The 15,073-nt window shown below is 40.5% G+C and overlaps 1 protein-coding gene across 1 annotated transcript in view; it reads left to right on the top strand.

Moving 5' to 3' along the window:
* The window catches only part of DNAAF5 (dynein axonemal assembly factor 5), a 49,445-nt gene that overhangs the window by 26,622 nt on the left and 7,750 nt on the right, over nucleotides 1-15,073 (top strand). Inside the window, exons 8-11 of the mRNA XM_019542089.1 lie at nucleotides 3,742-3,910; nucleotides 7,511-7,658; nucleotides 11,411-11,561; nucleotides 13,683-13,839. Of these exons, the coding sequence (XP_019397634.1) occupies nucleotides 3,742-3,910; nucleotides 7,511-7,658; nucleotides 11,411-11,561; nucleotides 13,683-13,839 (625 nt within the window). The remainder of the gene's footprint in view (nucleotides 1-3,741; nucleotides 3,911-7,510; nucleotides 7,659-11,410; nucleotides 11,562-13,682; nucleotides 13,840-15,073) is intronic.

Here is a 15,073-nt window from a genome sequence, read left to right as displayed (position 1 = left end):
GAACCAGCGCATGCCCAAAAAAGGCAACACATTAGTTGGACCGCTTACCCAACATCTGTGCTTTAGTGGGGCTTTTTTGGCACTTTTATCTAATAGCTGATTGAATTAGCTTTAGATAAAAGCACCAAACCCCCCCCCCCCAGCTGGAGCACCTGTTATATATAGACTCTGCGGAGCTGGGTTGAAGTAACACACTGCTCCTTCTGGTAAAGCTTGGTTTGGTTTGGTATCTGCAAGCAGTTGTATAATATATAAATTAGCTTTTTAAATTGGGTGCCACTCAATGCACAAAAGTTATAGAAGGGGGGTGCCTTGAGAGTCCAGTGAGGGTTTGCCTCAAATCCAAAAAGGTTGAGAACAACTGCCCTAGGTATTGATTAGAAAAGAGACATTTCATAGAGAACCATCCCTGTAAAGGCTGAAAGCAGACCATTCACAGATAGTTTAAGGCAGACAATCTTACTAAGTGGCCATATTTAATCATGCAGTTTTCTGAAACTGGTCCCAAATTCTTTTCTACGGACTAGATGAACTACTAGCCCCTGCAAAGTGACAATTTCCAAAAGGATTCTTATGTTCTTAGGCAAACCTTGCAGTGCTTTTACACTAGTTGACCTTTTCACCTCTCATCAGAATCAAAGGTTTAAATGATGTTGGTTGTTCTTTAAAATCAGGAGCAACATCTGTAGATACCATGATAATAGTTGGGCCTTTTGTCTAACCATTATCTCACCTCCTTAATTCTCTCTTCCCTCCTCTTCCCCAAACTAAATATCAGATAAATCAGCAGGCCATCTTTGTGCAGTATAACTCCTTGGTGGCCTACCCAAGCCTGCTTTTCAACTGGCTTCTTGAATTTGATAACTCTTCTACTTCCTCTTCTATTGCTTCAAGGCATGATAATCCAGAGGCCTGTTTTTACTAGTATTTATGGCCTCACATACTGGCTCTCTCCAAAGAGGCATACTCTTTGAAAAGTATTCAGAAAGAGGGGAAATGAAACAGAGCTGAGACCAAGTGTATCAGGTTGCAAGGAGTTTTTCTTGAGCTGAAAGCCTTGTTTTGTGAAGAACTTGTGGGAGACCTCCTTATAGCCTTGTGTTGAATGAGTAAGTCCTCAACCCAAACTACCCATGTTACTCATACTTGCTTCTTTGGCTACAGAATGGATTATAATGGGGCAAAACCCAGTTTCAAAACCTTTCAAATCCACAGTACTAGACAAAGGAGTTTACTAAAGCTGAATCCGGGTTCTTAAATAAGACAAAATCTCTACAAGAATATTACATGTTTTGGATGTTCCTGCATTTAAGAATTATTTTTACAGTTGACGTTCCTTTGGATGAAAATCTATGTTCTCATTAGCTTTTCTTGCAGCAAGTTAGATAGGGAATCTGGCAATGAGATTATATAGTTCCAGTCTTTCAAATCTGTCACTAAGACAAATAAAGTCTGCTTTTTCAGTTCCAGAGTTTCCTAACTCCCAACAATTTCAAAGTAATTTTGAAGCCCTCAACACTTCTGAAAACCAGGCTAGAGATACTTTACATTCATATCAAGAATTTATTCTTGATATCCATGCGGTTTGCATAGCTGCAAGTGTCCTTTCTTTAGCTTTAATCTGCTTCACATTTACAAGGAGAAGCACTGCTTATGCTTTGTGAATTAACTAAGAATGTTAATATATTTTTCTTTCTTTCTTTGGAAACTTCACTTAAGTATGCTTTAGTTCATCTACTACTTTGTATCCAAGGTGCCATGCGATCCATATAACTTCCAAAATCATAACATTCTAATTAAATTAGTTTTAAATCTATAGAAAACAATTTACATTTAGTTTTGTAAGTGGAAGTTTGATAGTTTGATCCTGAATTAACAATTTGTCTCAAAACTTCTTGAATATATACACAAATGACCTAAATGTTGTATTACTAAATCCATGTTCAGACAATTAAGTAAAGGCACAAGTCATAGAGATTAGGGGTGCACCGATAAAGATTTTTTGGTCCGATGCCAATGGCCAATTACTGACCAGCATTATCGGTCCATGCTGATCCGATTGCCGATATGTATCCTGGCAGCTTGGAGAGCAGTATCTGGCTGGTAAGTCTGTTGGGGAAAGGGGCGTGGGGGAGGCGGATTGAGGCCCCATGGTGAGGGAGGGTAGGGCTGGGGCAGGAGCTGCCCAGCCAAGGTAGGGCAGGGTGCAGGATGGAGTGGGGAGGAGCAGGGTGGCTCCAGCCACTGCACGTACCCCTGGGGAAGCAGATCTGTGTGCAGGGCAAGGGCGGGCTCCTGCTGTACGGTCAGGGCTGGGGACTACACCAGGCTCTTCCTGGCAGCTGCGCTCAGGCAGGCAGTGATGGCCCTGGGAGTGGGGGGCTATGGTGAATTTTGGGGTAGCTATTGCTCCCCTCCCCCGTAACTTCCCTCCTAGTGCTACTGCCGCTGCCTTGCCTGGCTCCTGCCTGGCCTAAGAGCAGCTGCCAGGGAGAGCCTGGTGCAGTTCCTGAGCCTGAAGCAGCAGTCCACCCTTGCCCTGTGTGTAAATCCAGGGGGCACATGCCCCCCCATGCTTCCACAGAGGTGCATGCAGTGGCTGGAACCACTCTCTGCCCCCCCGGACGAGGCACCAGCTCCATCCCACATTCTGCCCTTGCTGAGCAGCCCCTGCCCCTGCTCCACTCCCTCCTTCACCGTGGGGGGCCTCCATATGCCCCTTCCCTCCACAAACTTACCAGCCAGATGCTGCTCTCCAAGTTGCTGGGCTGTACTCCTGGCTGCGCATGCAAATGGCATTTATCCATGACATGATCAGCCACATCAGCCAAAGAATGCCAATTGCTGATAATGTCAATTTTTCTTTTATCGGTGCCAGTATGATACAGATTGATACTTCAGTCGGTGCACCTGTAACAGAGATAAAGGAGATCACAATGGATGACCCAGCAGTGCCGCTCTGAATGTGAGAGAATTGTGCACTCTTAATATACTAGTGATTCTAGTCCTATGCTGAACAATCAAAATAAATGCTAATGTCTTTACTGTCTACCTGTCCTTTAGAAAATAGAGTAAGACCACCAACTGGGCACTTGGATATCATGGTAAGCGCACAGTTTATAAGCCTAGATGGACAGAATTTTTATCAGCCACTAGATGGCAAGTATTTTAGGCACTGCTGAGTTGAACTTGTCCAGATTTGAAGGCTTTATGTTCCACTATCAATTTCTTGAACTATCTAGTCTATCAAGCAGGTTTATTTTCATCGGTGGCATGAGAGTAAATCAGTATTTATACTTCAAGTCTCTGTCTCAAGAATGTAAAGTCAGTACTTTGATTACATAGGCTGGATGTCTTCTAGTGCTGACTAACGTGGGACAAGTCTTGCTAGGGTTAAAATACTTTTGGACATGAAGACTAGCCCCCCTGCCAGTCTTTTTAATCATGACCCCACAGTGAGATGTGTAGCTAACCTGTGAGTCTCGGTGCAGATCTGTTTGTTTATGGATTTAATGTGTTACTAGTGCAAATGGAAGTGTTCAGCATGTTGTAAACCACCTGTGAACAATGTTCCCATTGTGTCTTTTACTTACAATGGCATTTTTTATGCCTTTTTATCTGTTGGAACTCTTGACGGTGTTGATGGCATGGCCATCCTAGTCAGAAATGTATAAAAATCAATTTTTAACAGCATTCTGGTTAAGTTTAATATTTTAGCTTTTTTTCTTTGTTTTCAAACAGGTAGAGGAGACTATGTCCTCATTAGCTGAGGTACAGCGTTTGAATGGCTTTCTTGATCTCTACAAACAGCATATAGTCCAGCTTATGGAATGGGTATCTCTGTCTCATGATAATTGGACCTGCTATTCTCCAGAATTACTACAGTTAGATATCATTGCCATTCACTCAGGTATGACTTGTAATGTCATGGCATCTCCCAGGATTTTTAATTTGACAGATGCCGTAGATTCTGACCATTCTGTGTTCTGCAGTATAAAATAGAGACACTTGAGAAGCAGGATAAATTAGCCCACACAGAGCTCTTTGCAGACGGTTTCCAGCACACAGCTCATTTCTAGCTCGCTTAGATCTAGGCCAGGTATCTCAACATTACACTGAAGTCTGCTCTATTGACATACCTTGCCTTAGTCATAATGGCAATCTGTTGGTAAAAGAGCTTAATAAAATAGTTCTGTGGCATAGCTGTTATTCAAGTACTGATGTAACTGGAATTTGAACTCAGGTTTGAAATGGCATTGAAAAGAAGAGAATGGACTTTATGTAGAGGAAGAAGAATTAGTTAAGGGGTTTCTCCTTCTCCCAGGGCCAGTGCTACATATAAGATAAGGCCTTCTCTGTCATGATTCATCTATCTATACACTTATGGTCTACAAGTCCACTTCTGCTGGGGCCAACACCCCAGCCTACTTCCCCCGTGCTGTATGTATCTAGTAAAACTCACCCTGGACCTGTAGGGACAAGTGCCCTTTTATCATCCTGATTTTTTTAACCTTTTAGTTCATGTTACCCTAATCTCCCTTCATCTCCAGATGTGCTTCAAGAAGCCTGAGTTCTTTACTTTACTTTTGTTCAGAGATGAACTCCAGTAAAAATTCTGGCTACTCAGAGGAGAAAAAAAAACTATCTAATGCAAGTGCTGAAAGGTTAGCATGACTGCAATATCCTCCCTTCTTTTCCATGATTGGGAATATCTAGACATTTGTCTATATTCTACTTAATGCAAAGTAAATCATAAAATGTCTGGATAAACATTTTGGCGTTTCCCTATAGTGATGACATGTTGTTGTCTGGTACAGCAACTCCTTATAGTGCTATTCTCATTTTCTTTTCATTTCTACACATAATGTTTCTTTTAATCAATTCAACTAGACATACTCATTTCCAGTTACCGATTTTTTTATTCGAATTTATGTTGAAATAAGTGGTTCAGATTAGTTTGTTTGTTCGTTTATTTAACTTACTGTTATCAAAATATGATATATAGCGTTGCTTTAAAAATACTTCAGATTCTCCATAGAGCAGTGCCTCTTGGATAATTGTTATAACAATACGGTCTTATTTATTGGCACGAAAATTTAGCAAGCTGTATTTTAGGCCCTGCATTATCTAAGTCTAGACAGCAGAAATTACTATTTTGTTCCAAGTTTAAGACAATGAATTTCCAGATATTTAATGATGTTGAACTTCCCTTGGAACATGAATACTTTGACTGGTCTGTCTTCATATGGCATAAATGGCAGAATGCTGTTGTGGAAATTTAACGGTTTCATTGGAAGAGGAAAGAAGCACAAAAGTTTTTAAACGTGACTTACAAAATGAAAAGAATTTGCTTGTTTCGTGACCTAGAGATGGTCTGGAATGGTTCTTTTAAAGCAGGGGTTGTCAACCGGGGGTATGCGTACCTCTGGGGGTACTTAGAATGGCCCCAGGGGGTATGCACAGTGGCTCAGGGAAGCGGTGCGTGGGAGCAGCATGGAGTGGTGAAGGGCAGCAGTGAACTCCCTGCCCCAGCTGTTAATGTGGACATTCACCACTCTGCGCCGCCGCCACCGCGTGCTGCTTCCCCACCCCCCGCCACCACCATTCACCACTCCGCATCGCTGCTACACGCCACGAACTTCACATCCGGCCCGCCGTCAGCACCCTCCTACCCGGGTCTGAAAGGGAGTGCACTCCAGAAGTCCTTAAAAAAGGTTGAAAACCCCTGTTTTAAAAGATTATTTTTGCATTTGGTTTCTTTAGAAATATCAGAGTATTGTCAAGTCTGCTTTTGCTGAAGGATTTCCTGAATGACTAGTTTTATTGGAATGAACACCACAGCAAAATAAAACCTGAGCAGCTGCAAAATGGAAGTGGCTTGTAGTCGGGTTGTTTAAAATCTTTTAAATAAGTTTACTGTCATTGACGTCTTAGCCACAGTTTTTGTTTGATCCAGACACTCTTGCCCTTTTAGATAAGAGAGCTTTCACTGCAGTTCTCTAGTCCTTCCAAAACAGAGGGTAAGATATTAATCATAGAAAATTAGAGTTGAAAGAGACCTCAGAAGGTCATCTAGTCCAACACCCTGCTCAAAGCAGGACCGACCATCCCCAACTAGATCATCCCAGCCAAAGCTTGGTCCAGCCAGATCTTAAAATCTCCAAGGATGGTGCAAGTCTGAGCTTTAACACACTCACAAACGAATGAAAATAAAAAGCTTAGAACCTTTCAGGTCTTTCTAAAGAAGCAACAAAAGCTCAAACATTTTCCCCCTTTTGGCAATATCCCCTTTAAAAATACTGAGTTAAATTGTGGTTATGTATTGTTTGGAATGAAGAAGAGATTAGTGTTTTGGTGTCCTGTTAATAAACAGAAAACATAACGTGAAAAAGATGAATATTCATTTCAGATCGAATTGCTTCGATTTTTAAATTTACATGACTATTTTGAAAAATGTCTAAGCCTTGGCCTTACAAACAAGCCCTTTTATACACATTTCAGAAACGGGCAATATTTAGAATGTTCTCTTAGTTACTGCAAGGGAGGCCCGAGAAGGAGACCAAAGGGCACCTGTACACATGCTGGATGTCTGCTCCATTGCATGTTAATTACCACGCTCCAGCAATTGCCGTGTCACGTGTATTCAGTGACCCCGCAGTTTAAAATGGCAGCAGGGGTGCTTTAACAAAAACGTTAGTTAAAGTGCCCCCACCACCAATTTGAAGTGCGCAGCACTGAATACATGTGACACTGCGGGTGCTTTAACTAGAGCAGCTCTCAGAACTGCTTTAATTAAAGTGCTTCCTCCTGCCACCTGGATCATGTGTAAAGATGCCCAAAGCCTCTAGCCTGCTCTGTCTGGATTGATTTCAAGGATTCAGTGGGCAGTTTGTCATTGACTTGGGATTCAAAATTTGGCTACTTATCTCAGGCTCCAAGAACAAACCAGCGATCAGGATTTGTTGCCCTGGACTTCGGTCTGTTCATGAGGATCCCCCACCACTTAAAGCTATATAATAGGAAAGTTTTCAGCTGTGCTTTCAGGCACAGTTCACTGGAAGCTTTGACAGGTTCCAGGCTTCTTAAAACAAACCCACTTGTGAACCAATGTATTTCTAATATATTAGATTATACTTCTTCAGAACAAAGTAGAGCACCAGCCTTTTGATTACAGAGTTGAAGGGTTTCTTCCATAGCCGTCCTTCAGCTATGAAGTCCCACCCCCTGATAGGTAGTATGTACTGGCATAGAGTATGTCTGTACTGCACGTTGCAGTCTAAGCTAGTTCTGAAGGAGCTTCATAGTTCCTTGCCATCCTGACTTAACTCCTGACACTTAGGTTGAAGCATATCTATGCTGTATTTTGCAGTGTTCATATCCATGATTATTTTGAATGTCAATTCAGCTCTTGCTGGACTTGTATGAGAAATATTTAAACATTATTTACTGCATTAATACTAAACAGTAATTGGTACAAGTCTGAAACAGGATATCAATGTTTATTTTCTAGGTCCTGTCATTGGCAAAGTTCTTCCTGATTTTATTCTCATCCTAAAGACATGTCTTCAGCCAACCAAAGACCCACAGATGCGTTTAAAGCTTTTTACTATTTTATCCCAGATGCTTGAGAGAGCAAATGAAACCATCAACTCTGAGGGGTAGGTACAGTTGTGATTTCACAGCTGCTGTTTAAACAATACTATATCATTCCAAAATTATGTTCATGGTGGTTAATTAACCTTTCTAATTGTGTAAATATGGGGGAGAGGGGAACTTCATATCCTGAAGTAGAGGTCTCAGATACTTTTTTTTTTCCCGAACCCTGCTCAAAAGCAGTCTACACAGCACAGTAGTAAAATAAATAAATAAATAAAAATGCCTAGCCTGTGTTGTTTGTAGCGGCTCCACCATGGTGAGTTGTACCGGTAATGATGCAATGGTGGGAGGTTTTCAAAAAACTTGCTGGATTAAAAACACTTAGCATTTCTGTGAAAGTTAAATTAGGAAATTTAGGAAAGAAATGGTATTTATTTAGCTGACTGCTACATAAATCATGAGTCTTTGTATCCAGGTAAAAATTTGCAACTGAGCAACAGAAAGATTTATCATCTACTTTATTTTAAAAAACAGTTTCTAATACAGTATTTAAAAAGGGTTGAACTATATCCTCAGCAAGGAATTATTATGACTCTTGAATGGCTAATGTTGTTTTGTCCTCTTGTGTATCTTTCTCTCTATCACTTACAACATTTTTAATGCCTTTATAGTGAATGTCCACATCCTGCAATGGAATCTACTAACAGGGGAACCCTGATGTTCACACAGGGTCCCACTGAAGTCCATGAGAGTTTGCTTGATTTGAGAGTGCTTTCTAGCAGATGCAATTGTCGGATCAGGGCCAAAGCGTATAATTAAGATGGCAGCTGATAAAGCCCTCCTTTTGTAACTGAAGGATTGCATGCCATATTTCTAACATGTGCTTACTGTATACTTTCAGAATATTCAAGGGTCAGCCCTAAATAATCCTGTTGAAGTCAATGGGATTACTTGTTTGATTAAGGACCTCTCACATGAGTGGTACATAGATGGTTAGGCCTTAAGTTTGTAAGTCTTTGTCGTACCCTAAAAGGAAGGGAAAAAGGCCATTTGGAAAGGACTTTTGCTGCTCTGAGATGAGCCCATGTGCTGTAAGCTGATGCATTTTTTTTCTCTGAACTGCATGGTCTAATTTAGAATCCAAGCTCCTTGGGAGCAAGACTGCCTTCTGGTGTGCTTTGTAGCATTTGGAGCACTTTGGATTAATAATGCATTGTAGATTAAATGCTGAAGGCACTGAGCTTGCATTCTGAACTTGAATCCAAAACCATTTACAAAACAAAGTGATTTTAATTACTGACCTACTGAAACTGACTTATGTGGGACTCATTTTTAGTGTGTATACATGTTGTATATAAAATAAATTGCATATCTTTAAAGTGGTACAATAGGAACAGAGAAATGAGACTAACCTAAACTTCCCCCATACTCTAATGTGTAAAGTAATTGATACCTAAATAAAGCGAGGATAAGATTTAATGATGTACATCTGTAAAATGGGGATAATGGTTTTAACCAATTTTGTAAAGCTTTTTGATATCTACCGATTATAATGACTGGATATGAGCTAGGTATTCTTGTAATTATGTGCGTGGAACCATGTTACACTTGTTTTAAAAACAAGTGATGACAAATTCTTAACTGAGGGAATTGTATAAAAAGGGGAAAATTTCACTGCATGAAACTGGCTCACCTTTGGCCAGTGCAGATACGCATATGAAATTCCATTATTTTATAAAATGTATTCTTTTTATTATACAAACAACAATGAAAATGCTGTATGTAATGCATGAGGAAGTAGTTATCTGATAATCTCAGTTTAGAAGTAACAGTAACATTCTTGTGTCTGAGTGCCTGTCTTCTACAAAAAGATGTTCCCCTTCTTTTAGTCGCATAATAGCATTCGTTATCTAGAAGTAATTTGCTTTTGTTTTTCTTAAACAGTTTAATAGTTCAGATTGAGAGCTTTCAATGGACCTTGTTAAACATCTCTCCTATAGCCATCTCCTTGCTTTGTCTTACTGTGTGTCAGTATTTTACTTGATTTGCCTCACTTATACCGAATACAAGGCATTTTTTACAATGATTTTTCCCAGGGAACATGGCATTATAGACAGCACAAAGTCTGGAATCTGCCGTTTTACATCTTGACAGATATTTCTTTAGCCTTTAAAGAAGGTCTTACTAAAAACACAAAAAAGCAAGCCGGGGTCACTTAGTACAGACCACCTTGGAACTAAAAGGAAGATTGAAAGGATAATGATCAGCATTTAGGGCTTTTCTGGAAACCTTTCATACAGGAAATGACCATTTTCTTTTCAGAAACACAATTAAGTGCCTCAAAATATTCACTTTTGAAACTTTAATTCCAAGTCTCATTTCCAAAGTGTAATTTGTTTGGAGGGGCTGCATGTCTCTTGTTTATTACTTATTCATAAGTGCCACCTGCTGGCTAAGAAGCAGGAATGGAAACATAATCGCACATGTCTCTGATTGGTATTATAGACTGAAACAGTTTTAAAAAAAAAAAAAAAAACCAAAGCCAAGCCGAGTGTGTGTATTTGTCATATAGAATATAGTTTTCCATTTTTGTGTTTAGGGAATAAACACCTGGCTCGCTCTCACTAGCAAAGCAGACTATTTACATCTTCTCATTCATATTCCAGTAAGATTATACCCAGAAGATAAACCTGTTCTCATAATGGCTTTGTATCCATCCAGCAAGGGTAGGTGGCAGTAGTTACATCCCTGAGGCACAACAATCACTACCAGTTCTTACAACCTTGACAGAGCCATTGATGAAATCTTTCCCATGGCTTTTTTTTTTTTTAAAGCTGTTTGGGGACTAGGGCTCAGCACCAGTGTACACATTGAGTACCTCCAGATGCATGTTATGTCTTTGTAGGACCCACTTATTTCACACAGAGGGACTCTTGGAGAGGTCAGCAGCAGTTTTTTCTCTTTTTGTTGCAGGAAGGCATTCTCAAAAGGCTGGTTTCCAAAATCTTTACCCTTTTTCTCATTTTATTATAAATATTGCTTGAGCTAGAGCACATGTGACTATCACCTGCTGCAAGTAGTCTAGCTTTACAGAATTATTTAGTGCTGTAGCAGCTCATTCAATAGAAGAGGCAGAAGACAGAGTTAATCTTTATCGTAATCAAAGATATTGTGAGTTTCCATATTTGCAAGCCAGTGCCAGCAAGACAAATGCAGTGTGTGTATGACATGCCATGTACGACCATAAACATGATCAACGTTCCTACCATCAAGAACAAATTTGCACTGATGCTGGTGCCACAAGAAAATCTGACTGAGCTCACATCCTTGAGGGAGATGGCTTCTGAGCTAAAGGGAAGCTGAATTATTCCAGGTCTCATCAAAGCAATTGTTCTTTTCATGTTATATAAGACCCTTCAGTGGAGCAAACACTAATGGATCATTGCAGCATTCATGTCAGGTGGTCTTATGTTATCTCCCCCTTATAGGTGGATAAAGTGAGACATAGGGAAAGGTAAGTGGTTTGCAAAGATAACACGGCAAGTTATTGGCAGACTGAAATGGGTGGGGAGTCTGGAACCCCTTTTTCCTGAATGTTAGCTATGTGTGCTTGAAGCCCAAATACTTAGCTGGAAGTAGATAAGTAATGAAATGCTGCAATGAAATGTGTAATTATATTATTCATAATGTTATGCTGTGGTCTTTTTAGTCTATCTATTCTGCTCCCAAGAATGAAAAATTCTCTTTTTTGGCCTGTCAATCTCATCACCACTTTCTCATGAACCTTTATTTGCTTTCTTATTTCTGGCTTTAGGCAGTTTCTAAGCTACCTTGAGATCGTGATAAAAGACATGTTGGCTCCTAATCTGCACTGGCATGCTGGAAGAACAGCAGCTGCTATCCGTACCACAGCTATATCATGCCTTTGGGCTCTTATTTATAGTGAAATGCTTTCACCAAAAGAGGTAAACTCCCCCTTCACCATCACATGTATGAGGTTGAAAACCATCAGGAGGACAGAGTAAACACAAACTTACCCTTTAAAAAGAATGTCCTTCAAATGTGTAATGCTTTTCACTGGTCTTTTGATGGATCTCATTGTTAAATTTATAGTAACTTAAAATGCAAGGAGACAAGTAAATAACAGAGATGGCCGGGGGGTGGGGAGGGAATTATGTCCTAACTTAGGGCTGAATCTTGCAAGCACTAGGCATTCGACACAGTTCTCACTATTGTGAAGTGTAGTGGGGCTTTGTGCAGGCTTGAGTCTGTTACTGTGTGCAGCATAAGAACCATAGATAGTAAGCCTTAAAGCCGGGACTGCTAACAAGATTGGACCTGTAACTGATCCTTCCACAGCAGCACCACTATTAGCAATACATACTTTCACTGTACCATGGCAAAGGAAAACTGCAGTCTACCTTGGAGCCCACAGGTCCATCAGGAAGAGAGCTAAACAAAAGAGCCGGGGGGCAGAGGCTAGAATTGGGTGCAAGAACTAAATGGGAGGAAAAGCTAGGCACCTTGGGATGTTTGAAAGGTGTTGGCAAAATGACCACTTGCGTTGATAATGCTGTTGTCTTCCACAGTGTTTAGGAGGTGATCAGCTGCATTATGGGTGTCTATACACATGCAATGAGGCTGCTCTGACGCACTGTAATTACAGTGCAGAGCAGACAGTCATAGACGTTAGGGTTGGTAGGGACCTCGGAAGATCATCAAGTCCAGCCCCTTGATTAATTGAATCTGCTAGGGCCGTGATAATTACTGCTGTGGTTATTACTGCACTCTAGCATCACATGTATCAGCATCCCTGGGCTGAAAAATGGTGGCAGGGGCACTTTAACTAAAGCTCAAACAAGCTTTAGTTAAAGTGCCCCTGCTGCCATTTTTCAGCCTGGAGGTGCTGAAACATGTGACCCTTTAGGCGTTTTAATTAGAGCAGCTCTCAGAGCCGCTGTGATTAAAACCCCACCCCTCTGCCCCACCAGAGCACGACTATAAACACCCTATGATACTTGACATTTCAGCAGGTAGCAGTCCCTTCCTGTGACAGCCACATCAGAAATACCCCAGTGCTCATGCCTAGGGCTATGTTCTCATCACAGTCGCATGCATTTAAACTCAGTAAAGTTCCTCCAGGTGCATGCTCATCTAAACTGAGATTTAGAAACATCAACAATAGAAAGAGGGGATGAAAGAAAGAAAAAAGAAAGAAAGTTTTATGTAGATCTGGTTGGCCTCTCTTTGGGCCATATTATGTTTTGTTTTGGGGGTTTTTCTTATGTATTTCATCTTGTTATGACAATATCCATGGTACAGGTCACACAGAAAATATTGTGGGGCAACATTAGCTTGGAGACTGCAGTAGTATCGCTTCCTCATCCCTCTTATATTTGTTTACATTTAACAAAACTTTTTTCATATATAAACAACTGACATTAAACATGTTATTAGAATTACGTTTTGGTTTTTTTCCTCTGATTAAGCTCTGATTCAGCAGTGTGTTTAAGCATAAGTTTAACCTCTTGAGTCACACTGACTTCAAAGAAACTACACAGGTTCTTAAATTAAGTCACGTGCTTAATATTTTGCTTAATCAGAACTGTGGTATTTTTCCACACTGATATACAATAACAAATATACACATTAAAACCACAAAAATGTGAGAGTCAGCAGTGGGCGTGCCATTTTATTAGAAGCCCTTAAATGCTTCCATTTAGATCATGAGTGCCATCTATTGGTGTGCCAATGTCATTTTTAGCTCCAAAATTCTGGAAATCTTAGCAAAATGTTTAAAAAGAACAAAAAGAATCAAGTCACCTGAGAGCAAGTTAAACTCTTCCTGTTTAAACTAGATTTGCCAGATGTGTTTCCAAAAGTTCGCATCAATTAACTGACCCAACAGCCTATGTTTGAGGGAAATAATAACAACACATAACCACCACAAATGAAGGAGTCTTATGTGTAACCACAGCTAAGAATTTGCTTTTTTTGAATAAAACATCAGGATTTCAGACAGACTTAGCAAATTAAGATAACCAATTAGTACTCTGACTTCTGGTGGTTTGTTTGTTTTATTGCAGGTGCATCAAGTAGAAGATGCATTGATGACTCAGGTAATTGCCACAATGGATGAAGATTCTAAAATTACCCGATTAACGGCTTGCCGTATTGTCAACAGTTTTTTAAGTGTCTGTGGGAAGGAGTTTGGTCCAGATAAACTCAATACCACTTATCCTGGTATGATTTGCTTTTGTATTTGTATCCTGGTACAATTTGTATTGTCTGCAAATACTTTTCAAATTTAAAGTAATATTTTCAAATGTTCTGGTGTTATGGAGATGTAAGCAACTCCATAGCTAAAGTTGCCTTTGCAGGGTTTTAGTGTTTTTGATGGTGAAAATTAGTTGGTTGTTGCATTAAGCACATCAGTCTTGGCCCTTGGATCTTTTATGCAATTTGCACGGCCATTTTCGGCCTTGCTGATGCTAGGAATGTTGAAAGCAGTAATATAAACGAGTAGGTATCTATTTCATTATCTAGTCCAAATCCTATGCATAGAGCCAGCATGAGGTCTAAGTTAAGTGAAATAGATACAAGTAGCACATAGTTCACCCAGAGTGAGTACTGTATTTAGTTGAATCCAAGATGAGGTTTTTTCCATTCAACACGGAGGGGAGCCTTGTCTTGGATTTGAGTACAAGGTGAGGCAGCAGGTGGCTGATACAGCTCTGGCTCTGGTCCTGACCTGGGCTCTGCCTACGGCCACTGCCACCACCCTGCTGCCTGTGTCCCCTGTCCCCCTCCACTGCCCCACCTTCACAATTGCATACATACTTAAAATGGGATTACTGGAAGTGTGTAAAATTAAGTCAATGGAACTCTGTAGTGTGTGCAAAGGTAAAACATGCACCGTTTTTTGCAGAATCAGTGCCTTCAGTATCATAGCTGGTCTTAGCCTTGTGGACAGTGAAGGATATCAAGCTAAATAAATAGTGCTCTTGTAAGTTTGTCCACTAGATGGAACTTCACTCTATATTATCCCCTTCTCCAGGCTTGCCTGCTTCTCTGCTGCATCTGTTCCCAAGTAAGGCTGTAAAAATAGTACACATTTTAACTGCAGGGACGATGGAACAAAAATGCATTATACAAACAGTAGCTACACTGTACTCCTTGCTTCTACTGTTCAAACTGGTGCTGACAGGATACCATTAAAATATTATAATTAGGCTTCATTTCTAGGAGTAATGTTCTAGATTAGCAGTCCTCAGTCTTGGCCTGTGGGCCAGAGCCAGCCCATGAAGCTATGTTGTCCAGCTTGTGGGTCTCCCCACACATCAGGGAAGCCAGTGAGGGATGATAATGTTAAATTGTCACTTCCCCACTGTCACATTCCCAGACCAGTGGAGACCCTTGCAGGCAAAGTGATGTGGCCCTGTATGCTAGATCACACTGGCATGCAGCATAACACCAA

This window comes from Crocodylus porosus, unplaced genomic scaffold (genome assembly GCF_001723895.1).
Source record: "Crocodylus porosus isolate Cpor-Errol unplaced genomic scaffold, CroPor_comp1, whole genome shotgun sequence".
In the NCBI taxonomy this organism is placed as follows: domain Eukaryota; kingdom Metazoa; phylum Chordata; order Crocodylia; family Crocodylidae; genus Crocodylus; species Crocodylus porosus.
The sequence above is the reverse complement of the archived record's forward strand: the minus strand, read 5'-3'. Positions and strand labels throughout refer to the sequence as shown.